The sequence below is a fragment of the Solenopsis invicta genome, chromosome 13 (genome assembly GCF_016802725.1).
Source record: "Solenopsis invicta isolate M01_SB chromosome 13, UNIL_Sinv_3.0, whole genome shotgun sequence".
NCBI lineage: Eukaryota > Metazoa > Arthropoda > Insecta > Hymenoptera > Formicidae > Solenopsis > Solenopsis invicta.
This window is the reverse complement of record NC_052676.1, coordinates 2,257,021-2,276,596: the sequence shown is the minus strand read 5'-3', so window position 1 is coordinate 2,276,596 and position 19,576 is coordinate 2,257,021. Positions and strand designations below refer to the sequence as shown.

Sequence of the window (19,576 nt, the reverse complement as noted above, 5' to 3'; positions counted from 1 at the left end):
AATTTTTTATCGAAAAATAAATAGAAGCAATAACAAGGTAATTTTAGATTTTTTGAAAAAGCTTTCTAAAGTTTATTTCTTAAAGAAATACATTTAAAATATTTAAGGAAAATATGTTTCTTAATTGCGAATTAAATTTTATGAAATTAATCGATGGAATACTCACTTGTTCCTTGGACCAATCTGCGATTGGCGCATTCTGCCAGAAGTGGGACTTCTTGTCACCTAAACCAAAGTCGCTTAGGTGAGCGGGCAACCAAACTGTGCTCGAATCTATATTGATAATGCATGCATGACGGAAAGTAAGTATAAGGTGTGAAGATTTTAACACGCTATTAGTAATCACTCTATCAGTAATTAATAGTTATCTACACTCTAGATGTTAGCATACTTTATATTTTGTTAATAATTGTTTCGTTAAATGCTTTAAATATCATTTTTCATAAAAAAAGATATCGAAGAAAATCATGCGTTCAAAGCAAATTTAAGTGAATAAAGCACAAAATTGTCCTTAGATAAAGTGTTATTAATTGCGTAGAGATAATTAAAAAAGAATTTAATGGGAAGTCATTTTAGAAAATATTTAATTTCAATCGAATCTAAAAATTTCAGTTTTAATTCCTGACCGAGTGATCGAAGCGTTAGTGCTGACACATAAACATTAACACGTAAAGTTTCTCAAGTACCTGGGAGGCCACCAGCTTTTAAAGGACTAGGATCAAGGCCAGGAGGACTCACAGAACCGCCGGAGGACAAACTTGAAGGAGAACTTCCCGGATGATGCCACGGGGCGCCTCCACTACCAATCAAATTCGACGGAGGAATCGCCACCTTTTTCACTAAAAATATAAGTATAAATTTACAACATGATCATATTGTTATTACTGCAATTGGTGATAATTTAAATTGTTAACTATTAATTTTCATCACATTTCAAGAGTTTTATTCTACCTCTTTGATTAGCCTCATTAACAGCTTGTCGTATCTCTTCTACGAGATGATGCGTAACCATAGTCGGATCATTATTGTGAGGATTGTTGAGATCACTGAAATCTCCGGAGCTCTCCCTCGAGGAGTCGTTTCCACCGAGTCGCTTTTCTCGCTCGGCCAAAACCTGCTTCAGCTGTTCGGCCAATGACGCGGGAGGTCCAGTCAAAGATACTAAGAAAAAAATTTTTTTTAATTAATATTAAAAAAAACAAATTTTAGAGGATACATATAAAAAAAATTATATAATATCGCATGTATAATAAAATTATGATAATAATAACAGTCGATCAGTATCAAAACGAACGCATTAACGTACTTTTTTGCGATTGGGGCCAACTCTGCTCGGTCATCGCCCTAACTTGCGAGCTAATGGTGCTGTGCTGCCGGATCGCAGAGGGATGTATAGGATCCATGTGCGATTTTCCTTTGAGCGAACTGATGGATGAAGTGCTGGAATAGGAACTCAGGTTGGATTGCTTGGAGGTTAAGTCATTGGGCGACCTACTGTCTTGCGAGGTCAGTTTTGAAGAGGAATCATCGTCCGTGTTGTCGCCCGATTCGTCCAAACCGTAATCCTAAAATAAGAATTTTTTTATCATAAGAACTTCATCATAAGAAAAATAAAATCTTAAAGCGTACGTGTTAATTTTTATTTTTAAAATTAGCAAATATTTTAGTTTTTGGGCGTTAGCACTCAAACAAACATTGTGCGTCGCAATTACGACTTTTAACGGATTAATACAAGATCAATGACATACAGAACTACTGTTGCTAAGGCCCCCGGATCGCCTGGGCAACTGACGATTGGCTAAACCGCCTCTGCTGGCTAGCTCTGCCTTGCTCTTGCCAGCAGAATTATCCAGCAGACGATGGGCCGGTACGGCACGATCCAATTCCTCCTTCACTGGTAGCGGCAGAGGTAGCTTCCTCTCCACAGTTGCAGTCTTGTCGCCATCATCCGGGCTACTGAGGTCGGAGGTCTCCGTATCGGAGAGTTGGCAGCTGGTCGATGAAGGCGGCGGTGGCAGTTGTCTGCGGGAGAGCTGCGGCGTCACTATCCTAGTAGTAGTGTTATCGTATGGTAACCGTACCGGTTGGCCAAATCGCCTCTGAGTTTCAGTCAGTTCCACTTCTAACGTGATTACCTGAAATAAATTTTAAAAAAATACTTGTTTTCTGTCAAAGACCAAATAACAGTCGTACATTTCAATACGTACTCTGTCCTTGAGACTTTTCACCAGCGCGTTGTACTCTGTGTCCTTTTCCTGTAACAATTGCTGATAGAACTCGTCTCTGGCTGCGATGTCTGCGCGTAGCTCCCTGGCAGCCCTCCTGGCTCTGGCGTACTTCTGCTGCAGAGCCGCGTTTTGACCCGTCGCCTGTGACAGCATCTCCCTGGCTGTCGACAGATCTTGGCGGGCGGTACCCAATGCTCTCTCCGACTCGTGAAGGCGCAATCCTGATTCCCGTAGTTTGGCCGCATACTCTTCGCTACCAGCTCCGCTGTTCTCCAATTCTACTAACTGTTCAAAACGTAAAATGGAGTTTATAATACAACTAATTTTATAAAATTATAAAATACATGATGTAACATCACAGACAAAATGTTCTCAAATGAAACTACCTTGAGATCTGATAGAAAATAAAATTTTAAAACTACAAAAATTTCAATAAATACACTTGTAAATACTACCTTTTAAAATTGTCGTTAAAAACTTTGTACAAGCATATTGTAATATTTTCTTAAATTCAACTATGCTATTTGTCGTAAGATGCAATCAAAATATTTATGTCAAAAGTTAAATGGTGAAGTTTATTCAATATCAATTAGCACAAAAAAAATTATCTATGAAGATAATAAAAGCATGCAGTATGAAAGAAACAGCTTCAGTTGATTCAGTAAATATATAACAAAATAATAATATAATGCAGGAAATGTTTGTAAGCTATAAAAAAACTGCTTAAAAGCGTTTAAGTAACTTGTAATAAATTATCATCATTATAAGTGAAGAACGTGTGTTATTCAGGATTTTTATTTATTATAGTTTCCTTTAACGAAATTTCGAGATAATATTTTTATTTAGAAAAATCTTGTATAAAATAAAAAAAAATAAGATACATCAAATATTCAATTTTTTCATAAAAAGTAATACGTAGAAAGTAAATTATTACAAATTATAATAATAAAAAGAATTTTTAATTATTTATTTTTTATAATTTTTAATTTTATGTTAAATATAGTTCGAGTTTATTAAGACGAATACCTTGCTTGGTTCACAGCCCCTTGGTTAAATTTGATTATTTATATACATTAATATACACACAAGCTGCAAGCTATATACATTTAATATTTCACGCATTTTAATACAGTGCAGAGACAAAAGCGTGAAAGTAAAGATTAATAAGTGAAGCATGCTTAAGTATACGTGTAAGTAAAATAAGTCTTTTACGCCTAAAAGAAGTTGTGCATCGCATATTAAATTTTCTATTAATTTAAACAATTACTAATTACTTAAATAAGTCTGATTAATTGACATTATTTGGGTAACTATTATAATATTACGTTACCTTCGCCTTGAGTCTTTCCACTTCCTCGTCCGCTAATGAGAGTTTATATTGACTCTGTAAGCAACCAACGGCACGCATAGCGCATAAGCAAAACAAAAACAAAAAAAGTCAATAAATACACACTGTGCAATTGCAATAAACTTACATATGTGACATCTCCCAACTCTCTTAATTTACACATATACACACGAAAGTATGTACAAATATATACGCTACGTATCATGGAATATCATTGTTGGACAATGCATTATCAACCTAATGACTATTTACAAAAAAAAAATCAAACTGACACCACACGTATATAAATAAAAAGGTGCATGAACATCTTGCTAAATGAATAAGATTCTTAAGGATGTATTAGCTACACAAGCTCAGCAAAGAGTTACTTATATTATTAACAAGTACAACAAGATTTTTGAAATGTACTCTGGATTCGAGACTCATTTTAGCTTTAGCTAAATAAAGTTTAATAATAATATGTTTTAATAATCGTTAATAAGATTTTACATGCGGTTTATATGTATTCTTACTGTACAGTTAACTTGCGACATTTCAGTGCTTACCTATTCCTGGGACTTTACAAGCTTAATTTTTAATATCTCTATAATAACTTTTTTCAATAACATTTTCTAATCTTTTCCTTAGAGATTGAGTTTATTAGGTCGTAGGTTTTCGCGAATCTCCATAAAAAATCACTAATAATTACAATAACTTTTAAAAAAGCTTGTAAACAGTTTTAAAAGTAAACATACATATTTTCATGTAAATATGTGTCTAAAATCTACTAAGTAAATTTCATTAACTCATCGCCATTTTCATCGATAGCCAATACAACCTTAAATAAACAGATGAAGAGGGGTACATTCGAATCGCGAAGCACAGAACGTAAATGCGCAAAATACCTCTTGCAAGAGCAATCTCAGACTGTCTACGTCGTTCTGCGTGGTGTTGTGTTGTGACGACCCGAGTATCGGAGATCGGCTGCGACTAGAAGGCGACAGGTAGTTCTCGATTGGACTGTGCGCCGGTTCTCCTTCCGAGCAGGAGGACATCGCCGGCGATCCGGGAATTCCGCTCATCCCGCTGCCGACCGAGATGTCCTCGCTTCCTCGCTGGCCGTCAGGAGAAGCGTCAGAGAAGTTGAGCTTCCTGCTCGCAGAAAAAAAACTTCTTCTTTTCAATGTCGGTTAAGATTCGTTCTTATTGTAACGCTATAATAGATGCGCTTGTTACAGAAAACGTGGTTCCCTCAGCACTCCAAGATGCCTCAGGCTCTCATTGGAGTGGCCATAAAGTTTCGTCACAGAATTTTTGCGAGCAAGGATTAAGGCATCATTGGGAACACACACACACACACAACTTTAAATTAAAAGAAAACGCAAGTCTTCAAATCGGAACAGAAAAAACGTAACAAAAAAAAAAAAATGATACTTTCGTGACATTGCTTGAGACTTAAGCAATAAAATTTTGATTACATAAATATTAAATATAAAATATCTAAGTTTTAGAAAATAGATTTTTCACAATTTATTAGGCTATTTCATATTATATATTACAATAAAATTTATCAATATAAGAACTAATAAATATAAAGCACAATCTTAATTATGATAATTATTCCAAGTTCAAGTTACATAAATGTGCTATTTTACCTATTGGCAGCGTTCGCCAGTTCTCTCTCTTTATCCGCCTGGAGACTCTGCCTGATTAGCATCGCCACTTCCGAGTTCTTGGGGTCCCTTTCCCTGCCGATGACAAATCGCACAAGTCCGGAGGTATTCCTTAGTACACTAGCGGCGTAAGCCTGCGTCACGCCGACCAGACTCTTGCCGTCAACCTCGACGATCTGGTCGTTCACCTGGATTCGGCCTTCGCGCGCGGCCGCACCTTTCTCCGTGATAGTTTTCACGAAGATGCCCAACTTCTCTAGACCCGCGTCCGCGCCCACGCCCATCCCGATTATGCTCAGGCCTAGACCCTCTGGGCCCTTCATCAGTTCGACAGGAAACACCTGGGTTTTTTTTCAAGATTAGTAATAACGAATTCTTTTCCGAGGAAAAAGGCGTTAAAATATAAAAATTTGCATCAAAAACTTAGTAATATCACTTCCCAATAAAATTTTCAATCGGGCTATTATTTTTGCTCTATAAAATATTAAAAAAAAAAAAAAAGAAACTATTTAAAATTACCTCCATTTTTTCGACGCGTTTTTCCAGCTCGTACTCTGCACTGGCTGCCACAGGATCGACATCTTCGTTGCGGCGATCGTACTCATTGACAGAATGTGTGGAATAAATTCGCATGGGACCGGTGTCAAAGGACACTTTGGAAGTTTTCTTGACGGGTACGGTGGACGGATAGTCTTCATCATCTTCGTCCGACTCCGGAAGTCCCGCTACTTCCATCCAAAAATGACCGTCCTCGAAATAATGTACGCCATTCTCCACAAGTACCTGATTAATAAGAAATGAGGATCCAAGTTATGAGGATATTCTCACTTTCTATCATATCATTTTTGTACTCACTTTTAGAAAGAGAGAAAAAAATGTAAAATTTTCTAAAAACTTTAAGTTAATCACATTAAAATTAGGTGAGTTATCGTAACAATAATTTCAAGAGAAGTTACAAGAAAAACGTGTTTAAAATTCTGCAAACAATTTACACATTGATAAAAACTTTTGCACAAGTCTCTTACCTTAAATTTGCAACTTCTCTTACGCTTCGAATTACTAAAATCTATAAAAAAAAACTAAAAAAAAAATAACCTTTTAAAACACAAAAGCGAGAATACCCCAAAACTATTTGAAATTGAGATAGTAAAAAAAACTAAAAAAAATTGTTAAACAAACAAAAATAAAAAAATATAGAAATAAAACATTCTATTAAAAAGTTGTTGTAAAAAACCATGCATTTCTTTTTTCTGATTTTGTATCTGCTAACTTTTTTTATCATGAATATATTTACTTTCTGATTCAATTCAATTGAGAAAAAAAAGAAGATAACGCTGAGATAATCATATATATGTATAATTACGATTTTTCCTGGCGTTGGGATATACTCGTCTTGATGCTCGGTTTCGGTGTCATCATTAGCTTCGTTCAAGCTGCTGACGGAGCCCAACAGTCCGCTCTCACTTCCCGTGACTGATCCTATTTGGCTTTCCGTCAACGAGTCTATCGTCAGGTCACTGCGAGATCTATGAGACAAACTGAAATAAATAAAGAATTAAAGAAGAATCGACAGAAAAGCTAAGTGTGTAGATCTAAAGATTTTAGCATAATTCCAAAAGTCCAAAGACCATTAGTCCTCCAGTTTCCAAGAATTGACAAGAATTCGAGCATCTATTATCCCAGATAAAAATTCAAGAAATGCAGTACTTTTAAAATATTGAAGGAGATAAAAAAATTTTTAATCCTCTGAAGATGCAGAAAAAAGAAAATTTTAAAAACGCTACCATTCAAAAATTCAACAATCCACCAAATAATTGTCATTAAGATTGAAAATTCGCTCAAAATCGTTAAAGAAAATGGAGAGAGGATATAAATAAAATTGCAAAAAGATGCAACAGAAAGGACATAAAAAATAAGCTCGTTCACCTATAATCATGAGTGGCACTATTGATAAGACTGGAATCAGGAGCAGACAGGACATCGGACAGCCAGTCGGGCGTGTTGTCCTGGTCATCCCTATCCCTGTCCTGTCCTTCCTTATCCTTGTCATTAGAAATCCCATCACCTATTATTGCGTCATTGGCACAGGTGGGAGACAGCAACCTCGCTATCTCCTGAGCTTCCTCGTCCGATAGCAACGCCGAACCTTGTCTAATTTGTACGTTCACGAATCATTCACTTTATCTTACGCACGACATTACGTGATCGCTGATAGCAAATCAATTCTGTAGTCGAATGACAAAAGCAGTTATATCCGTTAAAAAAAAAATTTTAGAACATTTTCGTACTAAAGGTGAATCTGTATAATTCAACAAAGTCTTTGCTCACAATTAAAAAAGTAGTTTCTGTTATCTTAATCTTCTCATCATAAAAATACAATTAAATGTTAACTGATTAAAAATATATAGATTTTATATGATACTTCTACAAATTTTTTTTTCTCTATTATTTTTTTTTCTCTATTATTTTTTTTCTCTATTATTTTTTTCTCTATATTATTTTTCTTCATAAAATAAGAAAACGATTAAGATAGTTATATTTTTTCAGTCTTTCGATCTTTTTATTACAAACATGATCAAACCAAAAAAAGTGGCATTTTAAGGACAAAGATATTTTGATATAAATTTTCTAATAAGGTCTGTTTCTTTTTAAAACTGGTTTTTATAAGATATAACTATATGTTTTCTCATCGGGTCACTTGAGCAAATAATAAAATCTATTAAAATGTCAACGTAATATTTTGCAATTGTTATAAGACAACATATCTGCTTCCGTTATCAAGTTACAGAATTGTCAATGTACTCACCTAATCTTCTTTTCTAGGATGCTGTACGGACCATGGCAATCAGCAGATTTGCATTCAAATAAACACGAACGTATTAGAATTAAAATGAAAGAAAACAAAGTTATTAATATTAAGCCTCAAATTAAAGATCACTAAGATGCAAGAATTGCAGCAAAAGAAATTTATTATGCCATTAAATGTAGGTACGCTATGAAAAATTGCTGTATAAAGATGCGAAAGTTATACGCTAAAAGCAGCGTCTAGAAACAGCATCATTCCAAAAGATATCAGTGTTTTAAATTGATACTAAAATCGTCAATATCAATAGAATTAAAATTTTTTTAAATGACAATTCTCACTCTTCAAGGTGTTTAATTAAATTTTATAAAAATTTCCTGAGAATTCCCAGATTTTCTAGAAATTTTATTTAAAGACTTTATAAAGATTCCAAATAAAATTACAAATTTTTTTTTAATGTAGCTTTAAAATAAAATTTATTTTATTATACACATTCTTAATCATATAATCAAAAAAAAGCTACTTAAATTTTAAATATTAAATTTGAGAAAGTAAAAAAAATATAAACTTAATGACATACAACGATCTCTCTGCAATACACGGCTAGTTCACCGGAAATACAGAATTCGAAAAATAATTGAACATACGCTAATTTAAAACAATGTGTCTTTTATTGTCACTGAGTTTTTTATAAAAATTTGCGAGTTACACGAAAGTGTATATAAATGTACGTAGCTGAGCTGTGTATATAAATGTACGTAGATATATACCATATTTATTGTTAATCGATTATCGGCATTTCTCGAGGAAAGAAAGATCAAAGAAATAGTTTTTTCCATAAAAAGAGAAATAGAATTTAAATTTAAAATTCCAACAATTGAATACTCCTAATTTAAAATCTCAGAAAAATTAACGAGTATCGAGAATAAAGATAAAATTTCCTGAAAATTCTGGGTTTTTTCAGTAGTAAACACCCTGTTTTTTTTTCTAAAATTCTTGTTCTTTCTATGTATCATTTAGAACACAACATCGACTCCATAAATTTTTCTTCTCTCTTACTCGCTATATATTTACCGAGAGCTCAGCAGGTTTTCAGCCTCATCTGGAGTCATGGTGTCTGGCGTCACCGGAGTGATGTGATTGACATTGTTCTTCGAGGCTACCTGCTGTTCCGCGATTGCAGCAGAATTGTTCTGTAACTCCTTCGCTACACATTCCACATTCGTAACAGTCTTCGTGTCACTGGAGTCGCTGTCTTCGTATTGGCTGCTCTCCGACACGGACTGATCGTTGGATTTCTTGCTGGAATGTTTCTGCGTACTAGGCGCCAGCGAAGAACTCTGATTGTTCTCCGATAACCGGAGCTTCGCCAACTCAGCCTTCTGTTTCTCCTGCTCCCAAGTCGTTTGCTGTTCCGCCTCCTTCTCTAGCCTCTTGCTCAGGACACTATTTACCGCCGCGATGCACTCCTTTCGGTTGACCTCGGATTTCGCTATCTCCGTCACATACTTCTCCTCGTCCTTGCTCTCCTTCGTAATCAGTCCGTAGCTATTCATCTCCTGGCTGCGAAGGCTCGCCTTGTCTATGCTATCCTTGCTTTCCGTCTCGACAAAGCTGGACCGCTTGCCGGAGACCTCTTCCCGGTTCTTTGCGATCTTCTCCCTCACGCTGATTTTGATTTGATCATTTTTCGCATTCGAGACCGTCTTCTGGCACACTCCGTCGCCGGACTTCACTTTAGCCTCCAACATATCCTCCGCGGACGTGGTATTGATTTTCATTGTTTCTATAGTGCCGCCGAGGCTCTTCGCCTCCGTGTTCGGTTTCGATTGAACTTTGCACTCGGTATTACTCTGCGACACAATCTCCTCACTCTGCTGTAACTTCTTGGCGTACGGAGAGGGCACGGGAATCTCCTTGTGCTCTAGCGGCGGATACTCCTGGTCGGAACTGATGACAGAGGGTGGCCGTGGACCCAGACCCGCCGCTTGAAGATCAAGGCGCACGTGAGAACGTCGAATGACCGTGGTAGTATCCGTCTCGCTGAACTTGAACTGATCCTTCTCGGCGAGGCTCTCCGTGCCAGAGACGCAGCTCTGATACGTAGCCGGCTTCTCCTGGTCCTCCGCTTCCAAGTCATAACTGTTGCGACCTGAATTTGAAAAATAAAATTTACGATGGCATTAAAGATACTGGAGAACGTATACGTTAAAGTGCTGGAACAGCTTATCGAACCAAGACACAAATGCCGAAGTACCTCCACAATCGATGCAAAGTAATCGCAGGCACATAATTTTATGTCTTTCTGGAGTACGTCGCGCTCCAATAAAAATATTGATACAAAATATAGCGCAGCGTTGCATATATAAACACTGGTCTTGTGTATTCTATTATGAGATCACGCACTCGCGCAGAATATAGCCTTTAACCAAATTAATTAATTAAACTATAGCACTCATTGGGGAGCTTACATTAAGCCATTTAATGCTACTTAGCATTTCATTTCAAAGTAATTTGTTATCTCGCTTTTGTTAATCAACCATGTATAATTTAAGTAATAAGAGATATTTAGAATGTGTAAATCTTCATTCCGTGTTTACATAATTTCTGTAAAATTCTTTTTTATTTAATTCCTTTTTTATTTAACTCCTGTACTACAACGTATTCAAGCTGTAAAAGATTTATATTCATCAAAAGACTCATTTTTTCATGATGAATTATTTAGTTTTCATTTTAATCATTCAATATTTAATTTTTATTTCTTATTAATTTACTATTTTATGATATAAAAGAATGTTTAGATTTGAAAAATTCTACTTGCAAAAATATACATTTTTTTCACCAAATTATTAACATACTTAGACTGCCTTGTGCATATTTATTATCAAATTAACATTTTTATATTTTTTATTTTCATAAATTTATTATTATTTTTTTTGTTAAATTTATCATATTTATATAGCGAAGCATTCTACAAACTTGCTCTTTTCGTATTTATAAAACGCGTGCACTATAATTCATTCTTCGAAGAAGTCACTGTACTGATTAGAACTGTTTGGAGCACAACATTGACAATTTTTAAATCCCAAAAATTCCGTAGAGAGCTTCAGAGACACTTTTGCAAAGTAAACGCGACGAGGCACGAGCGTTTGGCCGCTGGACAAGCCGCACGATGATTTCTATAAATAATACCGTGGCACACTGGTAAAGAGGGGGTGGTAGAGCAAAGGGAAGGAGAAAAGGGGAAAGAAGGGGAGGGGGCCGCGTCTGTACTTTTACTTTTTGGCATTTTGGCACACTGCCAGCCCACGACAGCGAAAGTCACCTGGCTTCATCGCACGCCTCTCAAAAAAGTAAAGATTTATTTTTGAAGCCAAGTATTTGTCATAAAAATATTTAATACATCTAAATATAAATTAAAATCATTACATAAGATTAATATAATGATCAAAATTATATATTTTTTAGATAAAAATTATTTTTTAATATGCTTTCGAAAATCACTTAATAATTCTTCAATAATTATTTTCTTAATTTTTTTCTCGTCTTATGTTTAAACTGAAGCTAAAGAAACCAAATTGTACATCATCGAGATAATTTTTGCATTTTTTTCTGTCTACGAAAGTTCCGTCTCACAAGGCTCTTTTTGACATCTTACCTGTCTGATGCTTTTCTGACATCTCCTTCTCTGCTTTTTCCTCCTTGCTATCCTTGGACGGTGAACTAGGTGAACTCATGCTGGACGAGGCACTGTCGGTGCCCGCAGAGGGCAAACCCAGTTCAGATTCCGGTGATCGTATCAGCTCAGTTTTCTTATCGTCCACAGTTTCTTTTCTCTTCGCATTCGCGTTTGGTCTCGCCCAATCGGGTCTCGGATCCGGCCTGGTCACCTCGCCACGCTGCTCCGTCTCCAGAGCCTCCTTCGACAAGGTCTTCAGATCTTTCAAGTCCACAGTCCTCTTCAGAATCTCGTCGTTTTTCGCCAGCCATTCGTTCCTCCACTCGGATGTCTTCGCCGGCGAATGAATCGGGCTTGGGGGACAGTTAAAGTATTCCGGAGCCTCTAGCAGGTCGCTTTCCCTCCTCGTTAAAACATTGTCCTTCGAGGCACTTCGAGTTGGACTAGAAGCCTCGTAGTGCGCTACAGGCGACGCTTTTGTCTGCTCGGTGTTCTCGTCGCTATACTCGTTTGCGATGGCAGTTTTGGATTCTGGAACCGCTGAGCCTTTCGTAACTTCTTTCGATTCCTCTGCAACCTCCGTGGTCTCCTCCTTTGAAGATTCTGTTGGTTTAGAAACTATAGCTTTAAACGTTGGCGCTTCTTCTGTAGATGTAGAATTTTTCAAGTTCTCTCTTGAATTTTCCATTGGCTTCGAAACCGTGTCTTTGCATACTGGAACTACTTCTACAACTGGTGGGCCTTTTACAGTCTGCGCAGAGCTCTTAGAAGTCTCTTTAGCATCTTCCACTGATTTTGAAACTATAGTTTTGTTTGCTAAAATTGGCTCCGCAATCGCAGAGCTTGTCAAATTCTGCACGGTAGACTTAGAAACGTCCTTGGCAGCCTCCATCGACCTCGAACTTAAGATTTTGTTTCCCGTAACTGCCTCCGTAGCTGCTACGCCTTTTAAATTTTGTGCCTTGGAAGCCTCTTTGGAATTCTCCGCTGACCTCAAAGCCGCTTTCGAAGTATTCTTTTGCACGACAGCATATTCTGGCATTGAGGAGTCCTGACTCTTATCAACGCTGTCACTTTTGACATCTTTCGAATTGCTCAGAGGTTTCTTCTTCTGCACAACGGCATACTCCGGAATCGTTGGCGAAATCTCGTCAAACCTCTCCACCGTTGCATACTCCGGACTCTCCAGCAGCTCGGACGAGCTGACGGCGATACTGGCCGGTCGTTCCCTTCTACTAGCTGCGGACGAGTTCCTGACAGGCGGAGGTGGTGGTGGGGGTGAGCGTGCCGAGCAGAAGCTCGCCGATCTGGCAGCTGGGCTGGCCGAGTCGCCAGCTGCCGCGCTCTGGCACGTATCAGCGAACGGTGACGATTGCTGCGCTTGACCCTGAGCATTCTGGGAATTCAGGGAGGTTTGGACTAGCGAACGATTCGGATCGGAATTGTAGCGATTCGGTCTAGCTTTGGAGAAGTGGCTAGTCCAATTCCGTTGCTTCTCGATGAGCTCCTTGGAATTTGGCCGACGTTCTGGCTTTTCCGGCCGCTCCGGACGATCGTTCTCCTTGCCCGTCCGTTCGACTTTACCTACGCCTGCGCCAGGACGTCGCTGCTCTGGTGCGCAATGGCCGTTCTCAAAATGCCGCTCAGCGTTCAGGGCCGGTACGCTGGCGCTCCACGTGCTCAGGTGTTCACGGCTACCCGGGGGAGAGGGTGAGTGAGGACGGGGCGATCTCGCGGGCGAGGTGCACCCGGAACCCGAGTTCGCGGAACTGGAGCGAGACCGAAGACCATGCAGATTGTTCGGTTTCGTAACCCGCTCCACCCTGTCCATTAAATAAGCATGCAAATTAATACTGAAATAATTCTACAATTATATTTTTGTACATGTAAACTTTCCTGAATTTCTCGTAATTTAGTCTGATATTTTGTATTTTATAATTCTGATAAAGCTGCATATTTTTCAATAAATTTGATATTTTCAGAGAAATCTGATGATATAAAATATATACTGCGGAATCAAAATGCTCGCTAAATCACAAAATCAAAGATAAATTTATACAAAATAGTATTATTAATTGAAAAAAAATTTGAAACGCTAAGATGATTCTTTTATGTCATATTTATCGAAAAAAATTTTTGTAATTTTAATTTAAAATTAATTTTTTTAATAATAGAATTTTTGTTTTAATAGATCACATAACAGAAAGTTACATTTTAATATAAAATTATAAAAATTTAATGTGTATTTTACAGATCCATCTGTATGATTTCAAAGTTTATTAAAAATTGTAACAATAGTTAAAAAATAATCGAAAATAATTTATAATAAATTAATAAATAAAATTAAACATAAATCTATACAAAATATAAATAAAAAATTTGAAACGCTGATAATTAATAAAAATGAATAAAATAATTTTAAAAAATATAATAAAATTTTCTACACATTCAAACTGCATACTTACGGTCTGTTCGATTTGTTTTCCTCGCCAAGCTTCTCGAAGAGGGCTCGCGCATTGTTGAAACGTGCCACATGGCTCTCAGTTCTGACCACCGTTACTTGCGTCGGGGACTCCTTCAATGGAACAGCTGGCTCCTTAAATCCATCCGAGAGAATATTGTTCGTTCTGTGACTCAGATTGTCTAGTTGCGGCTTGGATTGGAAGATGTTCGCGATGGCTGACACCTTGGAGCCACCCACTCGCTTTTTCTCTTCTATCGCTGCCATGTCTGGCTCAAGCTTGCAAAAGAAAATATACTTGGTATATTTTGAATTATTTAGAGAATTATTATCTTGCCTTTTCAATCTAAAATAACACAATTAAATGGAGGAGTGCCAGGGAACAATCACAGCAGGAACTTCGTGCTTGATGATATATCTTGTGCGAATTTATATACACATAGTTCTTCACTTACCGTTCCTTGGCTCTCCTCCATTTAATTGTGTTATTCACGGTCCAATCGCAGTTATTTATTAATCTGAAATAATTTTATTAGAAAATATCTTCTTAATATACCATTAACAAATTTTATACATATTTAAATATAAAAAAATATTTTTAAAATATCTAAAATTTCTTAAAAAAAAAACTTTATGTTTTAACAAAATATTTTTAATAATATTTAATGAAATACTTGATTGATACTTTACCTACAGCTGACAAGAAATAGTGATATTTATATATAAGTGCTAATCGTTTAAGTGTTTCAGCCCATTGTCATTCATACGCATTTGATATACTTCATTGCAGTAACCTGTAAAAAAATATATTTATGTTAAATTCAATTAGAAATTAAAGTTAAAAGATTAAGATATATAAATATACATATGTGTACACATGCACAGCAGTTTAATATTTTATATACATTTAATTAATCAAATTTAATTTACGATTATAATTTTAATTGATTTATAAAATATCTTTTCTTGCTTTATTTATCGTATTATTGCCAAACAAACTTTCAATTTAGTAAATGTAATAAATTATATTGAATTGTCAAGAGAAAAAGAAATTATTTTAAAACAATGTTAAGATTAACGTTCTACAAGTTAAATCTGTTTAGACTTCATGCTTTCATAGTATAGCAAAGAACATACATTTTCTGCCATTGTTGCTTATAGCTATCGCACATTAACACAGTCAATTGGATTTTCTGACCTTTACAGAATTTGAATATTTATCTTTCTTAAAGAATTAATACCGTATATTTTCCCCTAATTTTACTATTTTTATAACATTTATTTAAAAACATTCTAAAATAAAAAATATTAAAATATAAAATGTTTGAAAAAATGTTCTTGAAAAATACCAAAATAAAAATTCCAAAAATAAAAAAAGTACAAAGTATTTCATGTAATAACATTAAAAATTAGTTTTGTTTAATCAAATTATAAATAATTAAAATATGTGTAATTATTATATACGTATAATTATTAAAATCATTCAAAATAATAACAATAATAAAACAAACTTTAAAATCACTTTTAATTGTTATAAATGTAAGTAATTGAAGCAAATAAAAATTATGCTATTATAATTTGCAAATTAATATTAAAATATTCAATCTTTTTAACAACAAATTATGTAAAAATATTTTTGTTTTACAATTACATTCTTTTTCCTACACTTTTATGCATAATTGTTACCAATTTATGTGTCAGAAAAATGTTAATGGAAATAAAAGCTGAATGACAGGTGTAAGATATAATAGGTGGGTCTGCCATGCCTGGTTTCAACCCTCCTCCCATAGCACACCATGTTGCTGTAATCAATACTTGAATGCTGTCCCTATGGTAGATAGATGAGAAAAGAGCTGCAATTTTGCATCGCTCACGTGATCATATAATTCCACGCATGACTATAGACACAATTATATACGTTTGTATTGTACTGAATGCTATGGGGGGGAGGGGTTCATTCACAACGTTTGTTATCAAGGTGTGTACTCTAGATATCTACAGATGCAAATCTCTGCTTGAGATTTGCTAAAAATAAATTAATCTATTTTTATATACAAAGTTTTCTCTGTGAATTGTTTAACTTTAAAAATTTAGTTTTTCTTCCTTGCCTGTATTTTCATACAGGCATTGCCTTTATTTGCCTATATTGTTTGTATTTTCATATTTGCTTATACTTGTGTTGGAATTGAAAAAAAAGATATGTGTTAAATGTTACAGGTTTATCACACGTGTGTATAAAAGTTACGTTAAATGTTATAGTTTATTGTGTGTATGTCTAATCACATATCTAATACTTAATATCAATCTTATAGATTAGTCTAACAATCTCACATAAAACCGCAAAATCTGATTGAATTTTACTATACAAAACTTGTTTCGATGAAAGTATTTCAACATCCGTTAAATTAATATTTTGATAGATTAATAAAATTATAAATATATAAAATTAATTAAACATCACAAATTCCATGATATTGTGATAAATTTTTTTTTTTCAAAATCATCATTGCATATCAAATAATATATATTTTCATATTGCACATGAAAGATTAATCAATAGATAAATTAATAGGTCAATAGAAATAAAATTAATGAAATCACATTAATGAAATCAACCTCTAAAATTCAGGAACCTTATGAATCCATAACATTTCCTCGCAGTCATTAGGCGATGTTTATAAATTATCTCATAATTTTATCATTGATTTAAAATATTAACAATATAACAAAACATACATTAACAAATTAATAAAATTTAATATCCAAATTATTAAATGTGTCCAAATCTAATATTAAATCTATGTCAATCTATTACCTAATAATCTAATATCAATCTAATTACCTAATAATTTGTTTTGATAATTACCTAATCAATCTTAATTTAATATTTTAACAAATTACAATCTTCATTGATTCATCATTATTGATGTAAAACTTGTCAATCATTGAACACTAAATTCGATACCGATAAACTTTATATCTTTCCAGTGTCCACTGAATCAATATTTCGATAAAAATGTAATAAAATTATGAATTGTTAAAATTAGCTAGAATTAGCTAAATCATCCCAAATATTAAATATAATGTTCTTAGTACATAAGATTTTTTTGACAAATTAAAATTGTAAAAATAAGTAACAAAATAAGTTGTTGTATCACTTTTAAATTGTTAAAAAATCTTAGAAAACTTGTGACACATATACCTAACTTTGCTACAGATTCTTCTTCAAAATCATTAGATTTTCAAATGCAGTACTTTCATATATGTATTGTGCTAGAGAATACAGGGAATTATACTAATCAAATTGTCAATAAAATAAATCACAAATAAATAAATAAATCATGATTTATGATTATGATTTATAAATAAAATAAACGTGCATTAATGAATTAAATTAATTAAATACAATTTTTATAAATTCAGAAAACTCATGAATTCATAACATTTTCCCATTCTTGCCATTAAGCATTGTTTATAAATTGTCTCATATATTTTATCATTGATTTCAAAAGTAAACAATAATAAAACACACTTTAACAAATTAATGAAATTTAATCTCTGAATTATTAAATGTGTATATACTTCAAATATTAAATATCTAATATAAATACCCAATAACAATTTTGATATCAATCTATTATCAATTTAATTACTTAATAATCTTGACTGATAATTACAGAAGCAATCTTAATCTAATAATTTCATATTTACAATCTGATTTATTATTATTGGCGTAAAACTTGTCTCTACAATTAGTGAATACCAAATTTGATTAGTAGTTTGTAGTACAAGTAAACTGTTTTATACTTTTCCAATGTCCATTGAATTAATATTATGTTGAAAGTATAGTAAAGTTATAAATTGTTAAAATTAGCTAAACACAATCGAGAATCCCATTAAATATGCGCAAAAATTTTTCCCAAGTTTTTTGAACTAATTAAAATTGTAAAAATAAGTAGTAACGTCACAGTTGAGTTTTCTTCAAACAAGCCCTTCATATTTACTAAGGTCATTTAATTTTTTTTAAACTTGTGGGACATAATTTAGCTACAGATTCTTTTTCAAAATTGTCATAGATTTTCAAATGCAATACTTTTACAAATATATTGTGCTAGACAGTACAAAGAACTGTACTAATCATTTTGTCAATAAAAAAAATCATAATTTATGATCTGCAAGATAAAAATAAAATAAATGCTCTTTAATGAAATACATTAATTAAATATAATCTTGAAATTACAAAATTTCATAAATTCCTAGCATTTTCCACATTAACCATCAGGCACTGTTTATAAATTGCCTCACAAATTTTATAATTGATTTAAAACATCAATAATAACATAAAAAAAATAAACATTAACACATTAGAGATATCTCCCAAATAATCAATTCAGCAACTTTATCAAACAATGTAGCTTTACCTAATAGAGCATCAAGCATATCGAAGCAAAGAATTTGCAAACTGTTATCAATTTTAATGCAGCTCTGATAAGAACGTCAACAGTGTCGTCTTACGATAAAACACGAGTGGAGCCACGAAAAATTTGCGAGCATTCGCAAAGATAAACAAAAGATATTCAAACAAGAGTCCCCATTTTTAAATTCACCAATTCCGTAAAAGGGGGAGGAAAAAAACGCGGAGGAGACTCCTAATCGCCAGCGGACATTGCTACCTGCAAATCGCCTGACTCAATTTTACGATAAGCACCGAGACGAACGTCAGCGTCGATACGGATAATTGGCAATTGACGAGAGTGACAATTGGCAGGGGCTAATCGCTACGTGGCGTCCGGAGCCCGCAAATGCGCTCGCGAAACGAAACATCCTCCCGATCGCCATTACACCCCATGACTTCCCCATGGAGGCGCGCCGCCACGCCGAGCTCGCCGGGGCCTCCAACGGAAACGCCGCCGACGTCCGGCGTCGGCGGCAGCGGCGTCGCCGGGAAGGTGCGCGAGCCGCCGCCGTGAGAAACCTCTGCCGCGGAAAAACTTTCAAAACTGACCCGGAAGACGATGTCACCATGTGCGCGCAAGCATCTCTTGGACGGGCGAGCCGCACGACTTGGCACGATTCCGCTCTGCGGCGCCCTCGGCAGTTTACGGTTCTCGCGTCGCGTTCTCACGACACGGGATGACGACTGACGACAACGACGACGACGACGATGACAACGAGGATGATAATGAGGAGGTGGAGTACGTGAGTACGGTGCCTCTGCGTGACGTTAATGCGCGACCATGTCCGCCATATCCGTAGCGGCGGGCGCTCTGGCCGCGTCGTCGATCCCGATCCGCGACGCCTTAACGATCTCACGGTTCCGCGACACGCCGTTCCATATCGCGAACCTGCGCGAAACTGCCCCAGCCGACGGACACTGCCCGACCGCCCGTTGACAATGGTGCATA

General features: G+C 35.1%; 1 protein-coding gene across 11 annotated transcripts in view; it reads right to left on the bottom strand.

The window, feature by feature from the left end:
* Nucleotides 1-19,576, bottom strand: part of LOC105202232 — a 24,875-nt gene extending 5,299 nt beyond the window's left edge. For 2 of the 11 annotated variants that reach the window (XR_005576225.1, XM_026137619.2), the window contains exons 1-19: nt 19,177-19,576; nt 14,862-14,965; nt 14,627-14,689; nt 14,176-14,450; nt 11,690-13,533; nt 9,106-10,183; nt 8,035-8,055; nt 7,155-7,379; nt 6,592-6,766; nt 5,748-6,011; nt 5,211-5,569; nt 4,461-4,728; nt 3,559-3,612; nt 2,208-2,513; nt 1,749-2,135; nt 1,307-1,565; nt 952-1,161; nt 687-839; nt 167-273 (exon numbers count right to left, since the gene is read on the bottom strand). Coding sequence is in view for 10 of the 11 variants with exons in the window: in XM_026137619.2 (XP_025993404.1) it covers nt 167-273; nt 687-839; nt 952-1,161; nt 1,307-1,565; nt 1,749-2,135; nt 2,208-2,513; nt 3,559-3,612; nt 4,461-4,728; nt 5,211-5,569; nt 5,748-6,011; nt 6,592-6,766; nt 7,155-7,379; nt 8,035-8,055; nt 9,106-10,183; nt 11,690-13,533; nt 14,176-14,450; nt 14,627-14,647 (6,006 nt within the window). In the remaining variant the exon portion in view is untranslated. Of the gene's footprint in view, nt 1-166; nt 274-686; nt 840-951; nt 1,162-1,306; nt 1,566-1,748; nt 2,136-2,207; nt 2,514-3,558; nt 3,613-4,460; nt 4,729-5,210; nt 5,570-5,747; nt 6,012-6,591; nt 6,767-7,154; nt 7,380-8,034; nt 8,056-9,105; nt 10,184-11,689; nt 13,534-14,175; nt 14,451-14,626; nt 14,690-14,861; nt 15,470-18,592; nt 19,139-19,176 lie in introns of those variants that run through there. The other 9 variants (XM_026137620.2, XM_039456903.1, XM_026137622.2 and 6 more) reach the window with 9 other exon arrangements.